General features: G+C 39.7%; 1 protein-coding gene across 2 annotated transcripts in view; it reads right to left on the bottom strand.

Annotated features, from left to right (window-relative positions):
- Positions 1 to 820: 820 nt before the first annotated feature.
- Positions 821 to 23730, bottom strand: part of ANKRD50 (ankyrin repeat domain 50) — a 42051-nt gene continuing 19141 nt past the window's right edge. For both annotated transcript variants that reach the window (XM_040699592.2, XM_015276388.4), the window contains exons 3-5: positions 17685 to 17914; positions 6504 to 10051; positions 821 to 3881 (exon numbers count right to left, since the gene is read on the bottom strand). In XM_040699592.2, coding sequence (XP_040555526.1) covers positions 6507 to 10051; positions 17685 to 17914 — 3775 coding nt within the window. In that variant the 3' untranslated portion in view covers positions 821 to 3881; positions 6504 to 6506. The remainder of the gene's footprint in view (positions 3882 to 6503; positions 10052 to 17684; positions 17915 to 23730) is intronic.

The following is a 23730-nucleotide window of genomic DNA, read 5'->3' as shown; positions in this document are numbered from 1 at the left end:
CTGTGAAAAACAGCCTCTGAACGAATGCATCTCATACTTCGCCATTTCAGACATAAAGAACTTAACAGAAGTGTGTCAGTAGATACATTGGGAAACCATAGAAACACTAAACAGAAAGTAGGTGAACAGTCACCTACATTTTTGTTTGTCACTCTCCTAATCTTACAAACCAGTCTGCTCGTGAGCAGCAGCAGATACAGTCAGTGTCAACCAGCATGTGTGGAGATAAACCCGAACCGTTCCCTCAAAAGGTACAGGCAAACTCTTCTTCCACACTCCAAACTCTCTGCAGAGAGATCACCATCAGTACATGATCTGAAGTAAGGCAGGTAAACGAGATTACTGCAATGACTGGAAGATCTCTCCTTCTCCGAGTATTTCTACTACTTCTTAGTAAAAAGTTCAAGAAAAGATAGTGCTGGCACAACTCCTGCAAGTTTTTGCTTAAAGTACTACAGACACTGAACAAACAGATGATTAATAAATATCATTTGAAGTGGTAAAGAACTAAGAGCAAATGAAATAGTTAATTTATTGGCCCTCCTGCTACAGCTGGCGTAAGTTGTCATTTTAACCAAAAGAACATGCAGTGAATTCTCTGCTGCAAATGTTGACTTGCTTTTAATGGGGAAAAGGGAAAGGTCAGTCGAGTGATAGGCAGGGCTGTAGGAACTAATCATGGGGTCTGAGTCTTGCTAGCCCAGACAGCCTGACGCATACGTTGTGTTTTACTAAGTACCGCACAAATGTTAATCAAGTTTAATAGCCTTTTCTTGAGATATCTCAGGAAACGAGGTAGTAAAATTAAAACAGTTAGATGTCTGCTGAAAAGCAAATATATTTATTATGCACTTTCATATACACAGGGATTTTCACTTAATATAATACAAGGAATAAAATAAAAATTTTACAATGTGAAATTCATTCAATGTACATTAAAGGCTATTTACAACCCACTCCAGGAAAAAGTCTATCTGCAAACCAAGTTAACTGACGAGTTCAGATGGGGAATATTAAGCATAACAGATGTTTGCATAGCAGAGTAACTGAGGAGGGAAAATACCTTTTTATTTTTAAATAAATGGTAATGTTTTCAATACTGATCACAGAGAGGACAAAAATGCATCATTGTGCCTCTATACTTCTTAATGCTTTTCTCTTTTGAAGAGGTTTCCACATGCATACAGTATTGACATCGGTGTCCACAAAACAGTCTTTTCCCTAGCTTTCCCACTACTAGGAGTTTTAGATGTCTTGTGGAGGTGACCTTGGAGGGGGCAATGAAATGTGATGAAGAGAAAGAGGATTCGTGTTTTATTTGGTTTTTTTTTTGGGTTGGGAGGACCGTCACACTGTCAGAAGAAGACGTGCTGAGTCACAGCTATGCAACTCCACTCACCTCCACCAGATCATACAGATGTAAAGGAGCAGAGCAGAACAGAGAGAACAATGGGGGAAAAGCGACTTGCCTTTGGACACAGAAACCTCACAAGCAAGGAGATTAAAAACTCACACACAACAGCAATGTGGAATTACACAGACCTTCTGAGAAAGTACATGTTTTAAAGCAATTCATGCTCTGTTCCAAAGCTATGTTCAAAATCTGTAAGAATTGTTATTTTCTTTCTAAAAACATTTTCAGGAGGTCTGCTTTCTGCTGATTTGGATATAGGATTTCTTCAACAGCTGTTTCAAATGTAAATATTATTCACACAAAAACCGTCAGGCTATCTATAAATGGTGGCCCCTTGTGAAACTGACCACGTTTACGTCCTCTGTCCACAAGGTGCAATTAATAACACAATAAAATTAAATAAATATAATCCCAATGACAGTCAAGGTCAGTAGAAAAATGTCAGCATTCAGGGATCCCTTTCTACAGAACAAAACATACATCTAACAACCAAGAAAAGTTTTATTCTTGCACAGCATTGCAGATGTACTGTACTTGAGGTTCAGAACAAGTTTGCTGAGAACATTTTGGTACTCTCCCTTTACTGAGCCACTAATTCTCTTGAGGCTGTTTTGCAAGACTCCTGTTATGTTTATGTTATAATTGTCCCACAGGGACAAGAAATTTAACGCACGAAACATACAGAATAATCAATATTGCTGTGTGTCAACTTTCAACATTTAATCTTACTATGCACTGAATGCCTGACTATAAAAGATTCTTTTTACATGTAGTAACAAGTGAATAAGAATGGAGGTGCAAGATACAAAAACAAACAAACAAACAAACAAACAAGACAACCCACAAAAAAACAACTTCAGAAAATGTTCTGACAACCGTTAATTACGATAACAAAACACAATGACCTTTAGTGCTTCAGAATATGCACTACATATACATCCAGGGGCCACTGAGCAAAGTTTAAGGATAGCCACACATCTAATTAATCCTCTATGAAAAAATAACATCAGGTTTCTACCATCTTCTTTGTGGAATGATCAGAATCAGAGTATGAAAAAGACTAATCTCAGCCTTTAGAAGAAATACTGACTTAGAAAAATAGGCTTATTTTCTAAAGAGCAAGACCATGTAAAGGTGAATAGTAGAATATAGATTACATTTTTAGGAGAAAATAATCACTTGTTTCATTCTATCACTCAGAGCTGTGCAAGTAAGATACACACATTCAAGGGAAAAATTCATAGCGTTCGCTTTCACAACGACGGTCTTGACTTTGCTCTCCCCTATATATGTAATTCTTTTCAGCTGTGAGAGCAGGGAACCAGCTCTCCATTACCTGTAGAGGGACTAGCCAGACTGCTGATTAACCACACTCTGTGTCCAGAGAAGCACACTGTCTCTACCTAATCCATCAGAAGCAGTAACCACATTCATACAAGTTTGTGCTTTAAGGAGTTACTGTCTCAGGACAGGAATAACTCAGTAATCTTTGTAGTACACAGACAACGGTATTCCAAACCTTTCTCCATTATACTCTCATTGTGTATTCTTTCAGCCTAACAAAGCTTCTGTGTTTTCCACATTGGTTTTACTGACATTTTCAATGCAGTCCTTTACCTTGAAGAAATAAAGAGCTGTTTCTAATGTATAAAGGCATACAGGAAAGCAGGATCAGACCTTTTACTTTAGCACCTAAGAAATACCCATATTCGGTTACCTCATTACCGTAACAATAACTGAGGCTATTGAAGACCCGGAGTCCAAGACCAAATTCACCTATCACTTTCAGTGGTCACAGTCTGCCATCCAGATTTGGCGCTGTAGTACCAGACATTGGATTTTGTTTCTCGAAAATCCCAAGGATACTGCAGGGGGCTGCAGTCCAACTCCTTTACTACCACTGACTGGCTATTACATAGACAGAACATACAAGTACAGTATTTATAAAATCCCACTACAAGATTTGTATTTCTTGAGAGAACTTTTTGAAGCACACAGAAAAGACTGACCATACATTACATCAATGCAAATGTGACAAAGTGTTTGCACTTTTTTCCTTTAGCCAGAGGAAAATAAACACAAAAAGCATGGCCTTTTCATACGCAGTTCACTCTGGCACATGCACCTTTGCCAAGCATTCTGGAAATCACAATTCCTTGTTCTTACAATTCTCAGCTGTTGTCAGGGAAATATCGCATGTATCTTTCTGCAATTTAAAACAAAAAAAGTGCTCATTCTGTGTATTAAATACGAAGTACACAAAATAAATTTTTGAAGCACAGAGGGTAATATGATGGAAGGCAGCCTGAAAATGTAGGCACGTTACAGTAATTAAGGTAACTGTACTGTAGTATTCACATTCTTGAGTTTTTAGGTGGACTAAACAAGAACTGTATGCTTCCATCCCAGCCCGTTGATAAATCACTTGGAGCAGAAGCGCTTCTGTTCACGGCATCATGAAACTGACCTAGAAGTATAAAACAAACACACCAAGTTTTTAAATATTCCGTAATAGATGCGGTTCTGTCAGCAAGACAGCTGTATAATTTCCAATTAAAGTTAAAAAGCACACAACAGCATACCAGTGACGAAAAGCATTTCCTGTCTAACTCAAATCACATGACGGATTTCCTGTGCTTGCAGACATCCAAAGCAGCAACAAGGTCCCTTCAGCAAAAAAACTTCTGAATACAGCTTAGAAGCAGCAACAGGGGAAGGAAAGCTGTTCCTCAAGGTGCTCTGGCAGAATATTGCTGATGTGATTCTGCACAGGTGACTAATGCACTCAGTGGTCAGGAAAATAACTGATTTTTTGCTCAAGACTTGGCAAAAAAGGAGGTAAATTACAGCCTGCACCAAGCAATCCATAATGCACACAATTGTTTTACGCTTCTAAATTTAAAATTATGTGAAATAATTAGAGAAAAAGCAAAAGAAACAATTCAGTTATCCATCATATCACCTGCTTCTTGCAGAAATAAGTACTTCACACAGGAAAACTCGTCTTTTTAAAGAAGTACTATTTGCTACTGACAAAAAAAAAAAAAGCCCAGCTTGAGTTGTAGAATTGTATGTGGAGTGTTAAAAACTCTCCATGCTTTGTTTTAAAATCTACAGAAAGGAAAAATGCATCAAAAGTAGTACTTTGATGACAGGTCAGGTCAAATTAATACATCGTAGGTCAGAAGTATCAACAATACGTACATATGAGTGCCTGCACCAGATATCAGGTGCAGGTATGGAGACAGGGGAAAAATGACTCATTTAAATGCTGGTTTAGACATGATGTAGAACTGTAGGAATCTGAAGTAGTTTTGACTTTTACTAATATCCAGGGCCTGTCTCCTCTCTCTGCTTCTGTAGTTCTGCCTCTTTGCTATTTGCTGCTTCACAGCTCATCTGACCTCTTGGTAAACAATATTAATACCTGCATGTTACAGATGTGCAGGCTGTAGTATATACCTTTTTGAAACCCCCAGGGACCTGGGGGTTTTGGTGGATGCTCAGCTGAACATGAGCCAAGAGTGTGCTCAGGTGGCCAAGAGGGCCAACAGCATCCTGGCCTGCATTAGAAATAGTGTGGCCAGCAGGAGCAGGCAGATAATCATCCGCCTGTACTCAGCACTGGTGAGGCCGCACCTCGAGAACTGTATTCAGTTGTAGGCCCCTCACTACAAGAAAGACATTGAGGCCCTGGAGCGTGTCCAGACAAGGGCAATGAAACTGGTGAGGGGTCTGGAGCACAAGTCTTATGAGAGGCTGAGGGAGCTGGGATTGTTCAGTCTGGAGGAGGCTCAGGGGAGACCTCATTGCACACTACAACTTCCTAAAGGGAGGTTGTGATGAGGAGGGGTTTGGCCTCTTCTCCCAGGCAACAAACAGGACCTGAGGAAATGGCCACAAGTTGTACCAGAGGAGGTTTAGATTAGACATAAGGAAAAACCTTTTCTCTCAGAGAGTGGTCAGGCACTGGAATGGCTGCCCAGGGAGGTGGTGGAGTCACTGTCCCTGGCAGTGTTCAAAAGGTGTCTGGATGAGGAGCTACGAGATATGGTTTAGTAGCTTGTGGTAGCAAGGGTAATGGGAGGATGGTTGGACTAGATGATCTTGTAGGTCCTTTCCAGCCTTGTGATTCTATGATTCTATTGTTTCAAATATTTTGATTTAACCAAGATACCAGCCTTATGGTCCAGCACAGTATCCCAACACCCCGCAGTTCACAAGAGACCACGGGTACATCTAAAGAGATGAGCTCCATTAAAGTGAATTCTATTTGACAGATACTTTTTTTGGGGAAAAAAACCCCAAACCAAACCAAGCAACTTGTCAACATGCTTTTCACAGCTCAATATCTCCCATTTGTGGATTCTGCACCATCTGCAAATGACTAGAAACCTGTGTCTTTTGATGACCAGCAGCACAACTGAGTCAGCTACCAAGAACATCCTGGTTCTAAGTAGCAGCAGTCTGGTCTGGAAAAATGGCAGTATTTACACAAACAAAAAAGTTGTTTTCAGAAATAAGCAAACAAGCAAAGAGAGCGCTGCATACATTTCATAAAGATGCTGCTCCTTTGAAATTCAAATAGTACACATTAATTATTAATAATCCAAATACGCTGAGATAAACAAACTTCATCAGGATAAGGCAGAAAAACAGCTCTGTTTTTGCTGACTTACTGACAATTTACGTTTGAAAATGGTACACAACACTTCTTTCTCAGCATAAAATTCAGTACAAGAGAGAGTGAAAAACCAAAGTGAACTCTGCTGATTTTCAGCTCATGCTACATAATGGTGAGGAAATTGATAGTCTACATTAAGCTATAATTGATAAGCTACATTAAACTATTATTCTGCTGCATATCAAGGGCAGTGGGGCAAGATTGAGCAATCACTATTGAACAGAAAATATGGCCATGAACCAATTCTTCCAAAGTTGATGCTTTAAATTACAACAAAACAGATACTTGACATGGTTTTCGTTAAGAAAACAACATTAAGCTAAAATGAAGTGCATTTTCAGCTTCTTTAAAATGCATGTGATGAAATACACACGTTTTACTCCTTTGTGAATGGACTGATTTTACCTTTTATAATGGTGTTTCTTTCTTGTAGTTGAAGCTTGGGTCACCACCTTCAATCTGCAGTTTTAAGGCTTGCTTAAGGCTGAGTTCTGTCTCTGCAGAAGGGTAGCCTTCCAGCACCTCCTGATGCCCTCGATCCTGCACTGTTCGTGGGACAGAAACCCTACCAAGAAAAACCTGATTGCTTTGAAGATGATAATTGGGATTTGTCATGATTCCATTCCTCTTCTTCTGTTCCCCACTCTGTTGATGAATTAGGAACTGCTGCTGAGATCGACCAACCTCTTGCTGAGCTGGTGGCACCAAGATTTTGCACTGTGGCTCTGGCGGCATGGATTTGAGTGGCACACTTGTCCCAGATTTGGCAATAGGTACTCGTTTATCAAACTGAGTCATTTCATACTCTAACACTTTTGGTTGGGTGGAACTATTTTGTTTGATTTTTTTTCCAGCTGACCCAGACTTGCTGGAATTGTCTGTTTTCCCCCCTTTGTTAGCTTTTGTTGATTTCAAACTAGGTTTCACTTGGCTCCATTCAAATTCACTACTTGGAGAATTATGATTTTGACTTAGGGAGTGGGTTGTGGAAGAAGGAGAAACAATAGACTGCCTGCTTCTGCTGCGTGGCAGGGAATGCTGCTGTATTTGTTCCGTAAAGGAGAGGCTGTGGAAACTATCAATGGGCACAGTCTGAGCAGTTGCTGTCGATGATGTGGTACGGAGAGAAGAGTTTTTGGAACTTTTCAGGGAATTATTTGATAAAGATGACTTCTGACGGTCAACTGTAGAATCAGGTGACTCTGAAGGAGAACTGAAGGCATGAGCAGGCCCATTAGATAAGCCCCTCATGCTAGGCTGCATATCTCCACCAGTACTCCCTGAACTATTTGACTTCATTGTTAAGGACTGCATTTTAGAGGAGACCGACTGTAAGGGTTTTTGCTCCATTGTGTGGACTGGAGATGGAGTGCAGCCATTCAGAGTAGATGCACCATATTTTTCCAGTAATTTAATAATCTGAGAGTGCCCATTTTTAGCTGCAACACGCATTGCAGTGCGCCCAAACTGATCGGCATGATTTGGATCAGCACCATGCTCAAGTAATATCTGGACAACATCAATGTGCCCTTCTTGGGCTGCGATGCAGAGTCCAGTAGCACCTTGGTTACATGTATGATCAACCAGAGCTCCATGCTCAATGAGAAGCTGCACTACCTTCACATGACCTTGCCATGCAGCAGACTGTAAAGCAGACCTCTTCTCGTTATCTGCAGCGTTCACATCAGCATGGTATGTTATCAGCACCTGTACCATCTCCAAATGGCCCTGCCAGCAGGAAACATGGAGTGCTGTTCTTCCTTCTGCATCACTAGCTTCTACATTTGCACCATTTTCTAAAAAATACTCAGCCATTGTAAGCTGGTTTTCTAATGCTAAAATATAGAGCGTTGGCCGGCCATCAGCATCTTTATAGTTTACATCTGCTCCATGGCTGAGCAGTAGTTCAACTATCTCTCTGTGACCTTCTAAAGCAGCAACACGGAGGGCATTTCTCCCATCATAGCCTCTCTGATCAATGTTGGATTTATTTTCCAGCAATATCTGCACACAATCATAGTGACCTTCTTGTGCAGCTAATATGAAAGGTATGCGTCCATCATTATCAATCTCATTTGTTCTAGCACCTTGTTCTATAAGAGCTTCACATATCAACCTGTGACCTTCAAAAGCTGCCATATGCAAAGGTGTCCAGCCTGCATCATCCCTGTGATTTTCATCCAGCCCCCTGTCCAGCAGAGTCCGTACTACTTCAACATTGCCTTGTGCAGAGGCTATGCTCAAAACTGTTCTCCCTTCGCTATCAATGCTATCAACAGCTGCACCCCAAAATAAGAGAGTATTTACAACCGAGGCATGGCCCATGGAGGCTGCAGCCAGGAGTGGCGTACGACCATTGTTATCTGTGTGATCCACATCTGCTCCTCCCTCCAGGAGCAGGTCAACAACATCCACATGTCCTTCGTAAGCAGCCACCAGCAGCGGTGTCATGCCATCCTTATCACAGTGGTCAACTTCAGCACCTCGGTCAATGAGAAGGCTGACCACCGAGGCATGCCCTTTGCTGGCTGGAACGCAGAGTGCAGCAACTGACAATGCTGTCCTTCCATCCACATCCTCGTGGTTCACCTCTGCACCATGATCCAGCAGGTGCTCCACAATCTCTTTATGCCCCATATATGCTGCTGCAATCAAGGCTGTTCTGCCTTCGTTATCAGCCTTATTCACTTCAGCCCCATGCTGAAGCAGATTCAGCACAATATCTTCATGCCCTCCCCAGGCCGCTGCTCTCAGTGCAGTTCGGCTGTCAGCATCTGCACAGTCCACTTTGACTCCGGCATAAAGGAGCGCAGAAACTACCTCGGTGTGCCCACCCCATGCTGCGGATCTCAGTGCTGTCCAGCCATCATGATCTGTGTGATTAACATTGGCCCCGCACCCTATCAAGCAATTCACCACTTTGGTGTGCCCCTGCCGTGCAGCTAAGGTAAGTGCTGTTTGACCATGAGTGTCTTCTACCTCTAAATCTGCTCCCCTGGAAACGAGCAAGTTAACTACATCGAGGTTGCCGCTGTAGGCAGCGTTGGCCAGGAGTGTTCTCCCATTTGAGTCACACTGGTTGACTGATGCCCCGTTGTCTAGCAAGGTGCGGATGGAGTCCTCTCTTTCCAGAGCCTGCCTCACAATGCAGGACGTGCGGTCATCCTCGCTGTTGACGTGAGCACCAGCTTTCACTAGGAGCTGTAACACTTCTTGTTCTTTGGGAATTAAGGTTGACAGGGAGTCTTTGACAGGTGTGCCATTCCATATCATCCACAAGGCCAGCTCAGAAGTCTCTAACTTTAAATTGGAATTAATTAGATGCAATGCAAATTCTTGAGCTTCCAGTGGTGTTAAGTCCTTTGCTCGGCAGGTGTAGCTCATGGCTAGCATTCTGTGCCCCTCAGCCGCATTACACAGGTATTTTTGTGTGCAGTGCTTCACATCCAACAACCATTCAGCAAAACTGTAATGAAACAAGATTTTTGTATTCCCAAGTCCATCAATAAGGACTTTGGACAGGACATCCAATTTGCGCTGAAAGTCTTCCATAGTCAATGTCATATTTTTGGTCCACACTGCATGATACAGCTCCGTCGTGGTTAGCGGCCTACAGGCTGCAAGAATCACATTAAGAATAGGCTGCACCTTTGCAAATTGTTTTCTCACAAAAAGTCTCTGACAGAGCCAAAGGTATAGGCCATTCAATGTTCCCGGAATATCACGGATCTCTCGTAACATAATAAAATTCTCCACGACTCCATCTAGGACACGTTCCAGATACAAAAAGCAGCCACTGCTTTTGATGTGAAGCTGATTCAGCATTTCGGCAGTTTCTTTTGTTAGATGTTGTCTCAGTGCTTCCTCCTGATCCAAACGATGCAGAATATATTGCTGCACGTCCTTCACAATGTATGCCTTCCGCAGATCATCCAGACTTATTTTTCTAAAACCTATTGGAAGAGATGAAAGTCATTAGCAAAAAGACACACTTTGAGGTAGGAAGCACCCACTTATATTTTGTTTGCAAAGATACCGAACGTAAATCATTATTAATAACAGCAGAACACTTTGATATAAAACACTTATTTTTTTAATCATAATCTGCTATAAGAAATACACATAAATAAACAAGAACATTTAAAAAATAACTTTGAGTCAGACAGTCTGTCTGCCTTGGACATTACTGAACACCTAAGTAAGACCAAAAATAAAGCAAAATCAAAACTGCAACTTAAGTAAGATTAGTAAATCTTATTATATTATTATGGAATAATCATTTATCCAACGTGGTCAACAGTGGAATTCCAAATAATTTTCAGCTACTAAGATTAAGACAATCGTTATCGTAATATAATTATAGAAGATATTATCCACATGTGGGGCACACTCATGAAGAAATGAGCACAAGTCACTTTAACATGATTACCTTTGTTGCTTTTCAAAACTCTTATGATCTAGGAAAGAGAGACACTCAAAACTACTTTAAAATACCTACGTATCTGCGTGTAATGACTAGTACATACTTTTTCAAATAAGGGCTGATTTTTAGATAAGCAGCCCAGTTCTCCAGCAGCTGGCTCACTGCATAAGGAAACAGGTTTTCTGAGAATCAGACAGTCCCATTGTTCTTTCAGCCTGTTTACTCTCGAGAGGAAAAGGGGAAATTATTTCATCTGTGTATGCTGTGTACGTCTCCTCCCTGCATACACACACTCTCACAACTCACAGAGTACAAGCTCTTGAGAGACCAAGGAGGAATGGTATTTATGAACGATGTTACTGTGCCACGGTATACACAGCTTTTTAATTTAAAACATCGGTGTTCTATGAAGACCTACTTTCTATGTTTAATGAAACATTACATTGTTTGAATGCTGCTTTTCTGGAAGCTACAGGAAAACTGCAGAGGATGCAGTCATGGTGCCTGGAATGACCAGGTTTATAACTATTTTAGGCCAGAACTGCACCTCACTTCTCCAAGGACAAGCTCTCATCTCTTCCTCTAGCATAGCAGTTTGCATAAAGTTCATTTAGAGTCAGCTCATCTGTAATCCAAAAAAGCTTTGCTTTGCAAACCAAAGCAGTTACTAACCCCCAAATTGTCCTGAAGGAAAAGCAACCATAGTGCAGCCCAGTCAATGCGATCTCGGCCTTCGCTCCATGGAACAAATAATTGGAAGTGACACCCCAAAGAATGTCATTTTCAGTTCTCTGTTTTTATTATATTTAAACATTCTGCGGATCAAACTGCTTTGTCTAGAAGTTTGTTCCAATAATTGAGCTTTGTTTTTTGTTCCCAAATGTTTTCAGCAGAGATTCTGAACAGGACATTCAATTCCTTCTGCTAATCACTTAGAGTGATATTACTAACAAATTTTATTTCTTCTTCCTTTATTAGTTATGGTAGCATGACAAGTCTGACAGGACTAAATCAATAGAACACTTAAAAGTATGCTTCTCCTCAAAATAAAATCATCAGACAGGATATTTTTGCACAGTCACTTTTCATGCTAAAAGTGCAATAAGATTTTCTACTTGTAGATATTTGCATTTAATGTTAAGAAAGCAGAAAATACGATTTGGGAGGATCTCTCACCATTCTACAGGTGCATTTTTTTTCTGGCTTTCCAAAATACAGAACTATCTTTATCCACTGCAATTTGTCACAGCTTTGAGCAGTGTCCTAACTTGACCTGCAGGATGGCATAATTCACTGATCAACTGTGCATTTCATTAAAATATTCTGTGTGCAACTCTGCAAAGCCCATAATTCACACACATAAGCCAAGTAAGAGACGTTGCTGAGTAAGGATAGCTGGTGCCCTCCCATTTTGCAGATGCCAAGACTTCTTTTTCAGCTCCCAGACTACTAGCATTCAGAACAGAAAAGCAAACGTTGAAGTTAAAAAGAGAACAGTGCTTGATGTATGCATTCGCAGCCATACCTATGTGCAGGGCTGTACTCAGCCAAGCATCACTTTGATTAGCCCATGTCACACGTGCAGGGAACAGCTCAGATTTACTCAATTCAGAGCAAATGCCACCATCATTCACTTACCTGCTAGTTTCTTAAACCTCTCTCTTATGCGAGAAGTAAACATTCCTGATAGTCAGATATACACCTTTCACTTGGCTGAAGAAAAGCAGGCACAGAGCTCTGCAAAGTCCTTCCCAGTGTGTTTAGCAGTAGGTGACTCCTCACACCAGATCCCCATCTCTAACAGCCATCCCATGCCCACATCTTTCCTTCCAATACATATCTGCCTAAGTTACTTTTATTTTTTAAATAACTCTGCTGCTTTTGCAATTTGTAGAGCAGCTGATATCATTCCAGCTGTGACAGAAAGCCCCTGACAGACCCACTGGACAGCAATGCAGAGACATCAGCCAGTGCTCAGGGCTGGCTAATGACTGTTCCTCAACTCCCTCCACTCCCAGCCTTCACATGTCCCAAGGACAATCTGTTCCCTAAGGGCTGGGATTAATACACTTTTTTGTAACAGCCTTTTGAACTGAAGTAGGTGGTTATATTAAACCACCGTACCATGTCATAGTACAATAAGTAATCCAAAGAAAATTTCTACAGCTAGAAGATACTTAAAAAAATACAAAAACCTAACATTCTTCTTGTTAGCTTGAAGGAGTAAAACAAAACTGTGTGGTTTTTTTCTGCCCAAGCTTTTATCTAAATGAGGTCATTTTACGCTTCCAAACAAATATTCTGCAAACTTGTTTTTCTACCCTACCAACTACAATAATTTATTTTCAAGGACAAGGAGCATCAAAACTCTAAGAGAAAACTCATTTGTTTCGGATGCATTCCCATGAACTACTTAAGCTCAGCAGAACACAAATGCAGCAGACAGAACTTGCAGTCTCACGACACCACTTTTTGCATTGTTAAGATTTTTCTTACAACACATCACTTTCAACCCAATGGGTGCTCCACTATGGATTTTCCTGATTTATTAAATTCCTGGCAGTTCTGTAAACAAATCAGTTCCAAATGTATTTCTTGGCAAGGTCTGTGGTCACTTAAAGGGAAAAAAAAGTATCTTGGCTATATAAATACTTTTACTCTTTATCAACCTTTTCAAACTTTAACAATAAAAAATAAACTATTAACAACCAGGCTCCACTAAATGATGAGAAATCTCTTTCAATTTCTTTATCTTTAATTAAATACATTTAATTGCACTGAAGGTTTAAATACTTAATATACCCCATTTAACTAGACTGATAACTTAAAAATAATCTAAATGATTGAAAACATGGCAATGTTTTGCTATTACTGATTTATACTGTTAATCTAAACTTACATCAAGTTAGGTATTTCTATGGCTATTTATGCACACCCACTCAAAAAGAATAACATATCCAAAAAAGTAAAAAGCACTTGAAAACTGAAGCAGCATGCTAAGTTTGTAGCGCGTTTGCACTGTACAATCCATTACAAATTCTATCATATTCATCACAGATGCTAAGAGACACAGGACCAGTCTCGAGACTGAATTCTGCTGCTGTCATTGGTCCACTTTGTTGTATAGAAAACTCACATGCAACTTTTTATTAGAAAGAACGAAGATCCTTAGCATTGCATTCTTGAAGTGGTAATCCAAAGAGTAAGAAAAGGGGAAAACGTAAGTAGAGTCATGGCTACAACAATATCACAGCTTTAATAATACTGGAGTAAAATTTACAACTACATAAACATAATTAAATGTATCTAAATAACCTTTTATTGTCAAAATCCAAACTCCTACAAAGACTTTGAACTAATGTGAAACTGCCTGCATAAATTCCAACATACAGTGAAAAGATTTTCTTTTCTTAAAGCAATCTCTCCTAATGCAGTCTCATGCTATTTATTCTCTGGAATGGGCAAGTTGAGGAAGAAAGGTGCAGTTCCAAATTTGGCAAGTGAATTGAGGATTCAGCAATACCACTAACCAAGTAGCTTGAATTTTCTGGCGCAGAAGCTGACTTGTTATTTTAGTACATTTTTGTTAGGTTTTCACATTTTTGCTCATTATTTAGTTTTATAAGAAAGGCTACAGGAACAATTCTCTATATTTATTCCAACCAGAACTAGCAAACTGATCACAGAGAGACTGATGCTCTCAAGATTGTTAATTTGGAGTAAATCTGGATGAATATCTTAATATCTGTACACTTAGAGCTGAATGACAGGCAAATGCAGAAGTGAAAAAGGACAAACGGTCTGCTTCTGCCTGTGGATAAGTGGGTGAATGGAGTACAAGATGCCCTGATGCTACAGTGAATGCTTGCACATGCATTTTTCATTCTTTTTATTCTGGTTTCTAGTGACTAACATTAACTATGTATTAACTACAGCTCCCTAAGACGAGCCATTCATATGGGCTGCACCACTCTGGTGCACACGTCTTGTGTGTGAGAACTATTTTGATCAAGAATGGCAGTGCTTAATTGAGGAGTATAACCAAGCCAGATGCCAAAGATAATTTCTTCTTTTGAGCAAATAAGTAAATGTCTATTAAAATGCCTCTTCAGCCCAATGAATAGAGCATTTGTACATATGCAGTTCTGTTAGCCTTTATGCTCTCAAATGAGGAAGTACCTGCTTTTTACTCCAACTTACCAAATAAAATTTCCAGAATTTACAATGCCTAAACTCTTCAGCTCTTATGATACAACCTTAGAAAAAGAATTTAGTTTTGCAAGAATAACTGATACATTTTTAATATTTAACCTCATTTTAGAGGAAACATTTCTATTTGCTAGTTAGCTGAAATGTAAAGCCTAAACAAGTTGCATGCCTATGCCACTTACAGAGGTTTTCTGAAAATAATAATAAAAAGGTTGGAAAGACTGCGTTTAATGCAGCTGCTTGACTGCTCACACTTGCGAGCAGATGATGTTACATGGAACTACTGGGATAACATGGACACAGGAAAAAGAATAGAGAACTTCAGGACAGACGTCTATAAGAAAAGTAAATAGGCATGATGTATGCACTGTCACCAACTGTCACAAGAGGAGGCAGAAGTACATGCATTATCTGTTCCCTTCCTTTTCTCCCCAGCTGGCTGGCTTTTGCTCACTGTGGAGGGTGACCACAGACTCAAGCAAGCATCAATTTACATTTGGTTCATATTTTTGAGGTTGTCTTTGCAGCCACAAGAGGCAAAAACTATTTTATTTTTAATTATTGAAAGCTGAGAATCTGGTGAGAGAAGAAAGAAATCTGTAGTGCTCTGCGCTACTACAGAAACTCTGAATACACCCCTGAACACGGGGCTGGAGCAGATGCAGGCACAGCTATTCAGCTTGCATAAATAAGTCACCAGCAAAAGGAAAGAAACGAAGATGACTAGAATAAATCTCCTCCTTTGCTTGGGATCTGGTGGTGGGGATGATGTATTCACCGCTGGCAGCAGCGAGATGAGAGTAGATGAGAAAGGCTGCACTCTTTCATCCACGTCCATGACTATTTTTGGCTGGAGAGATGCTTGCAGAACTCTCGGCTGTATTCAACACCCAAAAAAGAACATTGTCAAGGCCACACTACTGCTGCAGCCCTGCTCCCAATCACTGACACCACATGCTGACAAATGGGTTTAGCTCTTATTTCAGCACATTTCTGGAAGAAGATTTCACACATCAAAATTTTAAGTGAAAGCCAATACAAAATGACTTATTAAATTCATACCAGCTAGTACATACGTCACATCTTACTCTAAAACTTCTAACACAAAAACCTACAGATGGACTCGTTTTCCTAAAGTAATGCCAAATGTACTCGAGCCTATCTTACTAAGTTAGCGTGATACTGATTTCTTTGTTCCAAATGGAAGAAACACATCTGAAGAAAATGTGCAGTGACTAGGTTAATGTTATGCTTGCAACCATTTGCTGAGAAATTAGAAAGCATGAGAAATTCAGTATAATGGTGTTCCAGAGTGCAGTGCACATTATTGTGCACACCATTTCTTCAGTCATGAGTGCAAGAAATGCTCCTCGTCAATCTTGAATTCTGCGTGCTCAAATACATAACTTTAAAAAGAAATTTGCTAGGCTAAAGGTGAACATTCGCACTGTGCAGAAGGGAAGAAGAGAAGGGTTAACAGCAGCCTATCCTTTTCAGGTTAAAAAAAGAAAACCAATATTAAGTTTTACAACACAAAGTTCCAATATATCTGAAGTTAACAGACGCTTCAATCGTACTCCTCACGTCTTTGTTATATCTTTCACATACCTGAGCATTGGCTGTAAGGAAGAAAATCATCCAGTAGTGTACTGTGGGATGTAATGTCACACTTTGCTTTCATTTTGAAAAAAAAAAACGCCACCAATAACAAAGCAGCAAACCACCCCTTCCTACAAATAGACCCTAAAACTTAATCTCATTTTGAGTTCAATTACTTTGGGAATAATTCTTTTTTTGCACCTTTTCTTGCAGCGAAGATAGCGTTATAACATCACAAGCCAACTGCTGTTACGCTATTCATCAAATCATTCACTGTGGAAATGAGAAATTTACTCTTTCAAATTAAATTTATCTTAAAGGCATACCATTAATTCTGCTGATTTCTCCTGTCAAGAATTCCATCTGGAAGAATACTTAGAAGACAACAACAATTTTTTAGGACTAGTCTGAAACATTATATGATTCAGTGGAAAGGAAATAAAGCTGCTCTGAAGAAAGTTTTGTCAGTATTTTTGGCAGTGACAACCTATCTAATCAGCCAAGTTCTGATGAAACTATTCCCATACGAACATCCGAAAGAGCACTGTGAAACTACTCTAAAGTTTCCTTTAGTTCTCACATACCCCTAAATACCAACGTTCATGTCTGCCGCTGATTAATACAGGACTACATTCCAGAATGCAATTATCACATTGACCTTTTGCCACAGTGGAAACAAGCAAGCCTATGGGTCTATGTTCTATAATCACATTTTTGTCCTAATCGTTGCCTTAACACACACAGGCTTTATACATAGGCCTGGAATCCAGTCTAGATATTGGCCTTTATTAAATTTCAGAGAACATCCAGTAACAATGTGATTATAGTGAAGAAATGTTCTCATGACACTGTAAAGACTGGATGAAGAAGTTGTAAAGAATTCTTTACCAAGTACCCCTTGCCAAAAGTATACTCTAAGAATCCACATTGACAGCATTACCCTCTCAAATTCCACCTTCAAAGGTTATTCACTGCTTTCTGAAAATAAGGGGAAATATTTTAATGGGAGATGAAAAAAATCTTTTGAGGTTGTGAGGAATGGGTGTATACAGCCAACATACTTATGTACTTACACATCACCTACATGGTTTCAAAGCTTTTTAGAAGCAGCAAGGCAAAAAGGGAACTCCAAGCCACCAGCAGCTCTATTGCAGAGACATAATTTACTTCTAAATGCCACGTTAGGCTTTTGGTAGGTAAACTGGAATGTGAGGTTTTTAGAATTACCGTATTTGCCATTATCATTTTTTAGAACTACGCATGCATTAGTGCTTTCGACCATCACCAAGGGTTTTGTAAATACCAGATCCTCATTATAGACAGAGGTAATGATGCTTCTTGGGGTCTGCACTCACCTGTAAACATTTTTGTAACAGCTTTACTCTGCTTGCGGGCAGAACACAGAAGGAGCAACCAGGGAGGGAAGAACTCAAAGTGGCCAGCTAATAGCTCTGCTATCGTTCCAGATAGACTTGTAGACGTCTGTTCACCCTCAGAGACGTTGCAGCCCTCATCGACTGAGTCCACGAGCAGGAAGAGACTCTGCTGAGGGGGCTTCATTCCCAGAAGAGGAAGCAGAATGCACCTGCAAGGAACGAGGAACAAAATCAATCCTGTAAATGTAACAATATATTAAATGCTTGAATAATCAGCGATGCAATTTTTGCTTAGGCAAGATTACATTTTAATGAACTTGATGTTTCCAACAGTAGTTTGGAAACTACAATGTAACATGGTTCAATATTCATAAGAATACTTCGAAAAATGGTGGTTTAGTATGTGAGAAACTACTTGGCCTAAAATGTAAAAAGTTCATTAATCTTTTTTTTCCGACCAAACCTGTTGTTATTGCTTATCAGAAGCTGGTCATGATACCAAACTAAATAAAAAGACATCTGAAGTATCAGAGCTCAAAAGTTTAACCCTGAGTGAACAAATTTTTACAAAGAACTGAATTTCTGCACTTGTACCATTTTAACAAACAAAATGCAAATTAACTTCTTAGGAAACCGAGGCTGGCGAGGTATTGCTTTTTATTTATATTGGAGTTGCCAGGTCCCTGTTACTGAAAAAAAGAGATTATTTGCATTCTCAGAACACAAGGAGCTGAACAAATTCATCAGCACAGCTAATAAGCAGAGTTCCTGTCTCATATTTGCATGTACTGTTGCCATCTTTAGTAGTACTCATTAAAATATATCTAGCTCTGTGCTTATATGTAACTGCCACATGCCTTCTAGTATTTCTATGCAACACTACTGTTTTGTGGGCAAGTTTCATTTAGGCCCTTAAGTTCCACTGGATACATCTCCCATCCCATTTAAGGCCAGGCTGGATGTGGTCTGGGCAGCCTGGTCTAGTGGTTGGCAAACCTGCACATAGCCGGGGGGTTGAAACTAGATAATCATCACCCGGCAGGGGGTTGGAGATTCATGATCCTTGAGGTCCCTTCCAACCCAGGCCATTCTGTGATTCTGTGATCACAGTCCTTTTCAACCCAGGCCATTCTATGATTCTATGATCTTTAAATACATTTGACAAGTAAAGTTTGCCTTTATAGTAAAAAGACTCACAAAATGAAACAGTGTGTGAAATATATTCATTTTGAGAGTATAAATACACACACGCGCATGATAGTTCCCTCTTTTTGCAGACTTTATGCTTGTGTCCAGATGGCACAGACGTCACAAGTACTTTTGTTTTACTTAAGGCCATAATCATCTTCTTTTATTTGTTTTACTGAACAAATTTATCTTCAGAACACTTTGGCCAACAACCTAATTATTACCTATCAAGCATGCAAATTAGAACAACGGCAGATCTTGCCTGCTGATGGAAAAATGCAACCAGAGTCAAAAATGATTTGCAAGCACCAGTAGTACAATGTTGCTTTCTGGTTTTCTGACTGAGAAAAGTGTAAAATGGAAATGCAAAGTGGTGCACTGCTGACAGTAACAGCAGGATCTAGCAGAGCCAACTAGGCAATCTATTCCAGTTGGTGACATTTTCCCAAAGGAATAGAAAGGATGAGTTCTGAAAGCTTTCAGTATCAGTTGCATTTAAATCCTCAACTCTGGCCCCTCACATTTCCAGAAATGCAAGATTATTTTGGATTCTTTGTTACTTCCTAAAGCCAGCCCCTCTTTCAGAAGATGCCTGCAGTGCAGCTAGAATCTCTGCTCCCTAAGCTGGGAAGTTAAGCAGCTACTAACTTACAGAGCAGGAAATTACTGTAGCCATAAGGCTAAAACTACTTTCCAAAGTGATATCAACCCCACAATGAAAGGAGGCAGCCCAAAATTGCCTCATTTTCAACCTCCTCCCCCAGCAGAATGCAGCCTTGTACCCTCAGCTATTTACACTGCTTTGAGATATGAATAAATAATATCTTAAAGCAAAATCTCACCTAAAATCTGAGAGATCATCGTAAAACACCTATGAAATACCTTAGGTGTATCTGACAGTGTTCTTGTGTGTTAGTATTTACCTGTAGGAAATACCAAGAGAAGCTAATAGGTACATCTGGGAAAGAGTCCCAGATTATTCTGCTGAATTATTCTACAGTATGCCATAGTTGGCCACAGTAGGTCAAACCAAAAGGTCATCCTGCCTCCAAATGGAGTTAAAAGAAAACGTCCGAAGAATAATGTTTTAAAAAAATAGTGCAAAAACTAAACCACATTTTTCCATATCTCTGAGACTGCAGAAACAGTGGTCGCAGGAGCTTTGTGGAACAGATTTAGTTTTCCACTTGGCATCCCTTCCACTTCACAATACTTTCATTTCTGAGTGGTAGTATAACTTCCATTCAACTGGGGGAAAAAAAAAAAAGCACATAAACGTATACATACAAGAATATATTCAGTGAGGCATGACGACTTCTTCCAGCTTACAGCTATATTACTCAGTGTAGCACTGACAAGACACTGATAAAGCTTTCTCTGAAAGTGCTCTTAGGAACCACTTGATAACCTCAGTTCTGTCTAGACTTTTCTATCTGAGTTCAGAGTAGTTGCAGATAACATAATAGGGAAATTTTTCAGATGTTCAAGTTTGAGGCCAGAATTCCCATCATGTTTACCTCCATGATGTGACCTAGTAATTCCCACTCTCCCATAACATCTTGCTTGCATATGGAAATCACATCAATCAACATGGAATAAATGTCTTAAATGGACTTCCGTAAATGGTGATTCCTCTACAGAGCATTGTAACAGATTGCTTAATTTGAGGAATACTGTTCAAAAGATGAGGAGGTTTCCTCACCTTCTGGAAGGATAATAGCAAACAGCCTTATCTTCAGAACTTTTACAGCCAATACAGATATAAAAGTGGTTCTCATCACACAGCAATTCTTTGTTACAGAATAGTTCTGAAATAGAAATTGCTCAGTAAAAATACAAGATCTTTAGTGAAAACAGCACAATTAGGTATCTTAAATGATGGAATTTGTTTCAACAGGAATGCAATGTAATGACTTATTTATGCAGAGCTAAGATGTTTTGTATGCTCTCAAACAAATAGAGAGTCCTTAGAACAATGAACCCTCCCACAGAATTCTTCAGACTGCTACCGAGTTGACTGAACCCATACGAATATGATTTTCCACATATGGAAGAAATATATAACAGCAAGAGCAAGGCTGAAGTTCTGCAAATGATTATCCCTGAGATTTTTAGATTGGATCTGCAAAAATGCTGAGACACGACAGAAGAAAGCAGAGGGAGAGCAGCAGTGTCCACAAAGCCTGAAAGTCACAGTGGAATGCACATACTTGTTAAAAAATAAAAAAGCAAACATGCCATGTAACAATGAATGAGCAGTTCTAGAAGCAGAAGGATGATAAAACCTAGTTTGTTAAGAATGCCCCTCATGTGACTGACTCCGGTGTATAGGATAGTCAGAGTTACGTCCCCACTTAAACGCTCTGATGTCTGTTACAGCACAAATACAGCTTATCCCTCAAAAGGGTCTCTTTCCTCGAGCCAGCTGCTGGTGCTCACTACTGGCAAACACACAGAACAATTGTATAAAACTCATCTCATAGGCAAAATAGCAGGAGAAAGCAAGAAAGAACAGAAATCCATTATCTGTCCAAGTCCACGCACTGCTACTTTTAGCAAAACACAAAATATTTCAAGTTTCATAATGATGTAAATGAATTTGGAAATTGTTTAACTGCTACTACTGCTTTTGCATTTCATTTTCTACATCAGTATGACATTTCTTTAACAAATTGCCTTCTGAGACACTTTCTTGTCTATACGTTACGGTTCAGCACTTGCATTTCAGTTACAGCCACTGTTGTCACAAAAAACTACCACAGCAATGTGTGACATATATAGTATACATTACATAATGTGCCCATTATACATTTACAATGTTTGTTCTTTTAGAAGAGAGTTGTTTTAAGAAGCAGGCAATAGACTTATCTTTCAAAGACAGCAATGACTGGGCACACACACCGCCCTTCAGCACCATAAACTAACTACTTCTGTACAGGCTAACCAAACCCAGGCTTTTCATGAGGGTTAGAGAGCCTCCTGCTTTCTTCCAAGCTTCGCTGCTACTTTTGCCAAGTGTGCAATGAGCCTCCAAAACAGTGCAAACAGCAGCATAGCACTGGGCATCTTTTGCTTACATAGGACAGCAGGGACACCATGTAATAAATACACATACACACACACAATGACACTACAGAAAAGGAGCACAAGAAAAGGCAATCCTTCTCCAAGTGATGCTGAGCTAAATGCTCAGCAGTGATGTTTATTGTCACCCAGCGGGCAAGGCTGCTTGCTAAAGGAGAGAGGATAACCTGTCTCCCCCCCACACAGTTAGGAGTCTCAAAATGACTTTTGTAAATTGTCATTCTCCTCCTTGAAATCACCAGCACCTCACTGCAGAGATCTTTGCATACTTTCTTCTTTTCCAAAGACTGCTGATGTTTCAAAAAGGAAGACGACAGGCACTGCTACTGAAGTGGTTTATACGTGGTACTTACGGTTACGTTAACACCAATGCCACAATACGTGCAACTATTCTGAATCACAAGAAACCACAGTCTCAGTATGTGATCCCACTGGAAAATACCAGCCAACTTCAGATAAACAACTTTGAGGATTGCAAACATTCACCGAAAAAAGATTTAAGCATAATACCATGGAACAATAAGTTTAGTAACTACAAGCAACATAATGGAGTTGATTAACTGGTATCAGCAATCCAGATTACATTGAGTTTCACCTGAATTTGTTGTTATGTTGGCAAAAAACTTACCAACAGAATCTCATAAAACGTTCTCCTAAAATGAAAGGGACTACACAGCATTGTACTTGGCAAGAGATAAAACTGCCTTGCATGATTTCCTACAAAATTGCACATTTGTACATTTTATCTAAAGAGTTATTGAAGATTGAAATAATTGTAAAAGATGCCTATATATAAACTGGATGGATATATACCTCCGTATACACACACACTTCAATTGCTAAGTAGACATTTCTTCAAACATTAGTGTTGATCTCTGGAAAAGCAAAGAATCATCATTCTTCTTATGGATGACTTACTACATGATATACCACAGCAGTTTGCTATGCTACTTTTAAGACACTCATTTCCATTTATGATGTATCAGAAAATTCAGGAAGACAAAATACATCAATGAAACACTGAGTAAGCCAGTTATGCTCACTAAGTTAACGCTATAACAATTTTAGCCAGCAACATAAGAATTACTGGGATCTTCGCCTAAAAATCACATGTAAGATACCTAGTAGACATCCCAACTCAGCTCCTGCTGGCTCTATCTGGTGTAGGAGAAGCTCCATCCTCTCCAGCTCACAGCTGGAAGGAATTGTTTTATAAAATCATTGCAGGAGGAATCCCAGGTCAATGCATCATACCTAAGCATTGAAGTGCCAAAGGGCATAAAGCTGTAGGCAGTGAGGTTTTTATTAGTTCCACTGGAACTGGAATAATCATGCTTTAAAGTGCGTAGATCCACAGTTTCAGAATAGAAGGCAAAATTCAGAATTCCAGACTACTATTCTTTACATCTCTACTTACAAAAGTTTTTACATGTGACAGCAAGTGTCCCATCTCTTTTCCCACTGCCTCATGAACTCACTTGTATATTATATTTTCATGGCCAGCTAGCAGAATGTAAACTCATGAGGCTGCCAGTACCCTGGTTTCTAATTTGCACTTAAAAGACTGAAGACAGGGAGGACAAAGCTGTTAAACATTGCTAGACACCTCAGCAAATGCATCCATAAGCCAGGAGCTGAATTTTTCTCTTTTGTTTTCAAAACTGTATAGGGGACACAGGTCACAGTAGAAGAGGCAAAGGGAAATTTCACTTCGAATCAAATGGACAGTTTTAGCCATTCAGTTGATGAAATA

The sequence above is a fragment of the Gallus gallus genome, chromosome 4 (genome assembly GCF_016699485.2).
Source record: "Gallus gallus isolate bGalGal1 chromosome 4, bGalGal1.mat.broiler.GRCg7b, whole genome shotgun sequence".
NCBI lineage: Eukaryota > Metazoa > Chordata > Aves > Galliformes > Phasianidae > Gallus > Gallus gallus.
This window is presented reverse-complemented; position numbering and strand designations above follow the sequence as displayed.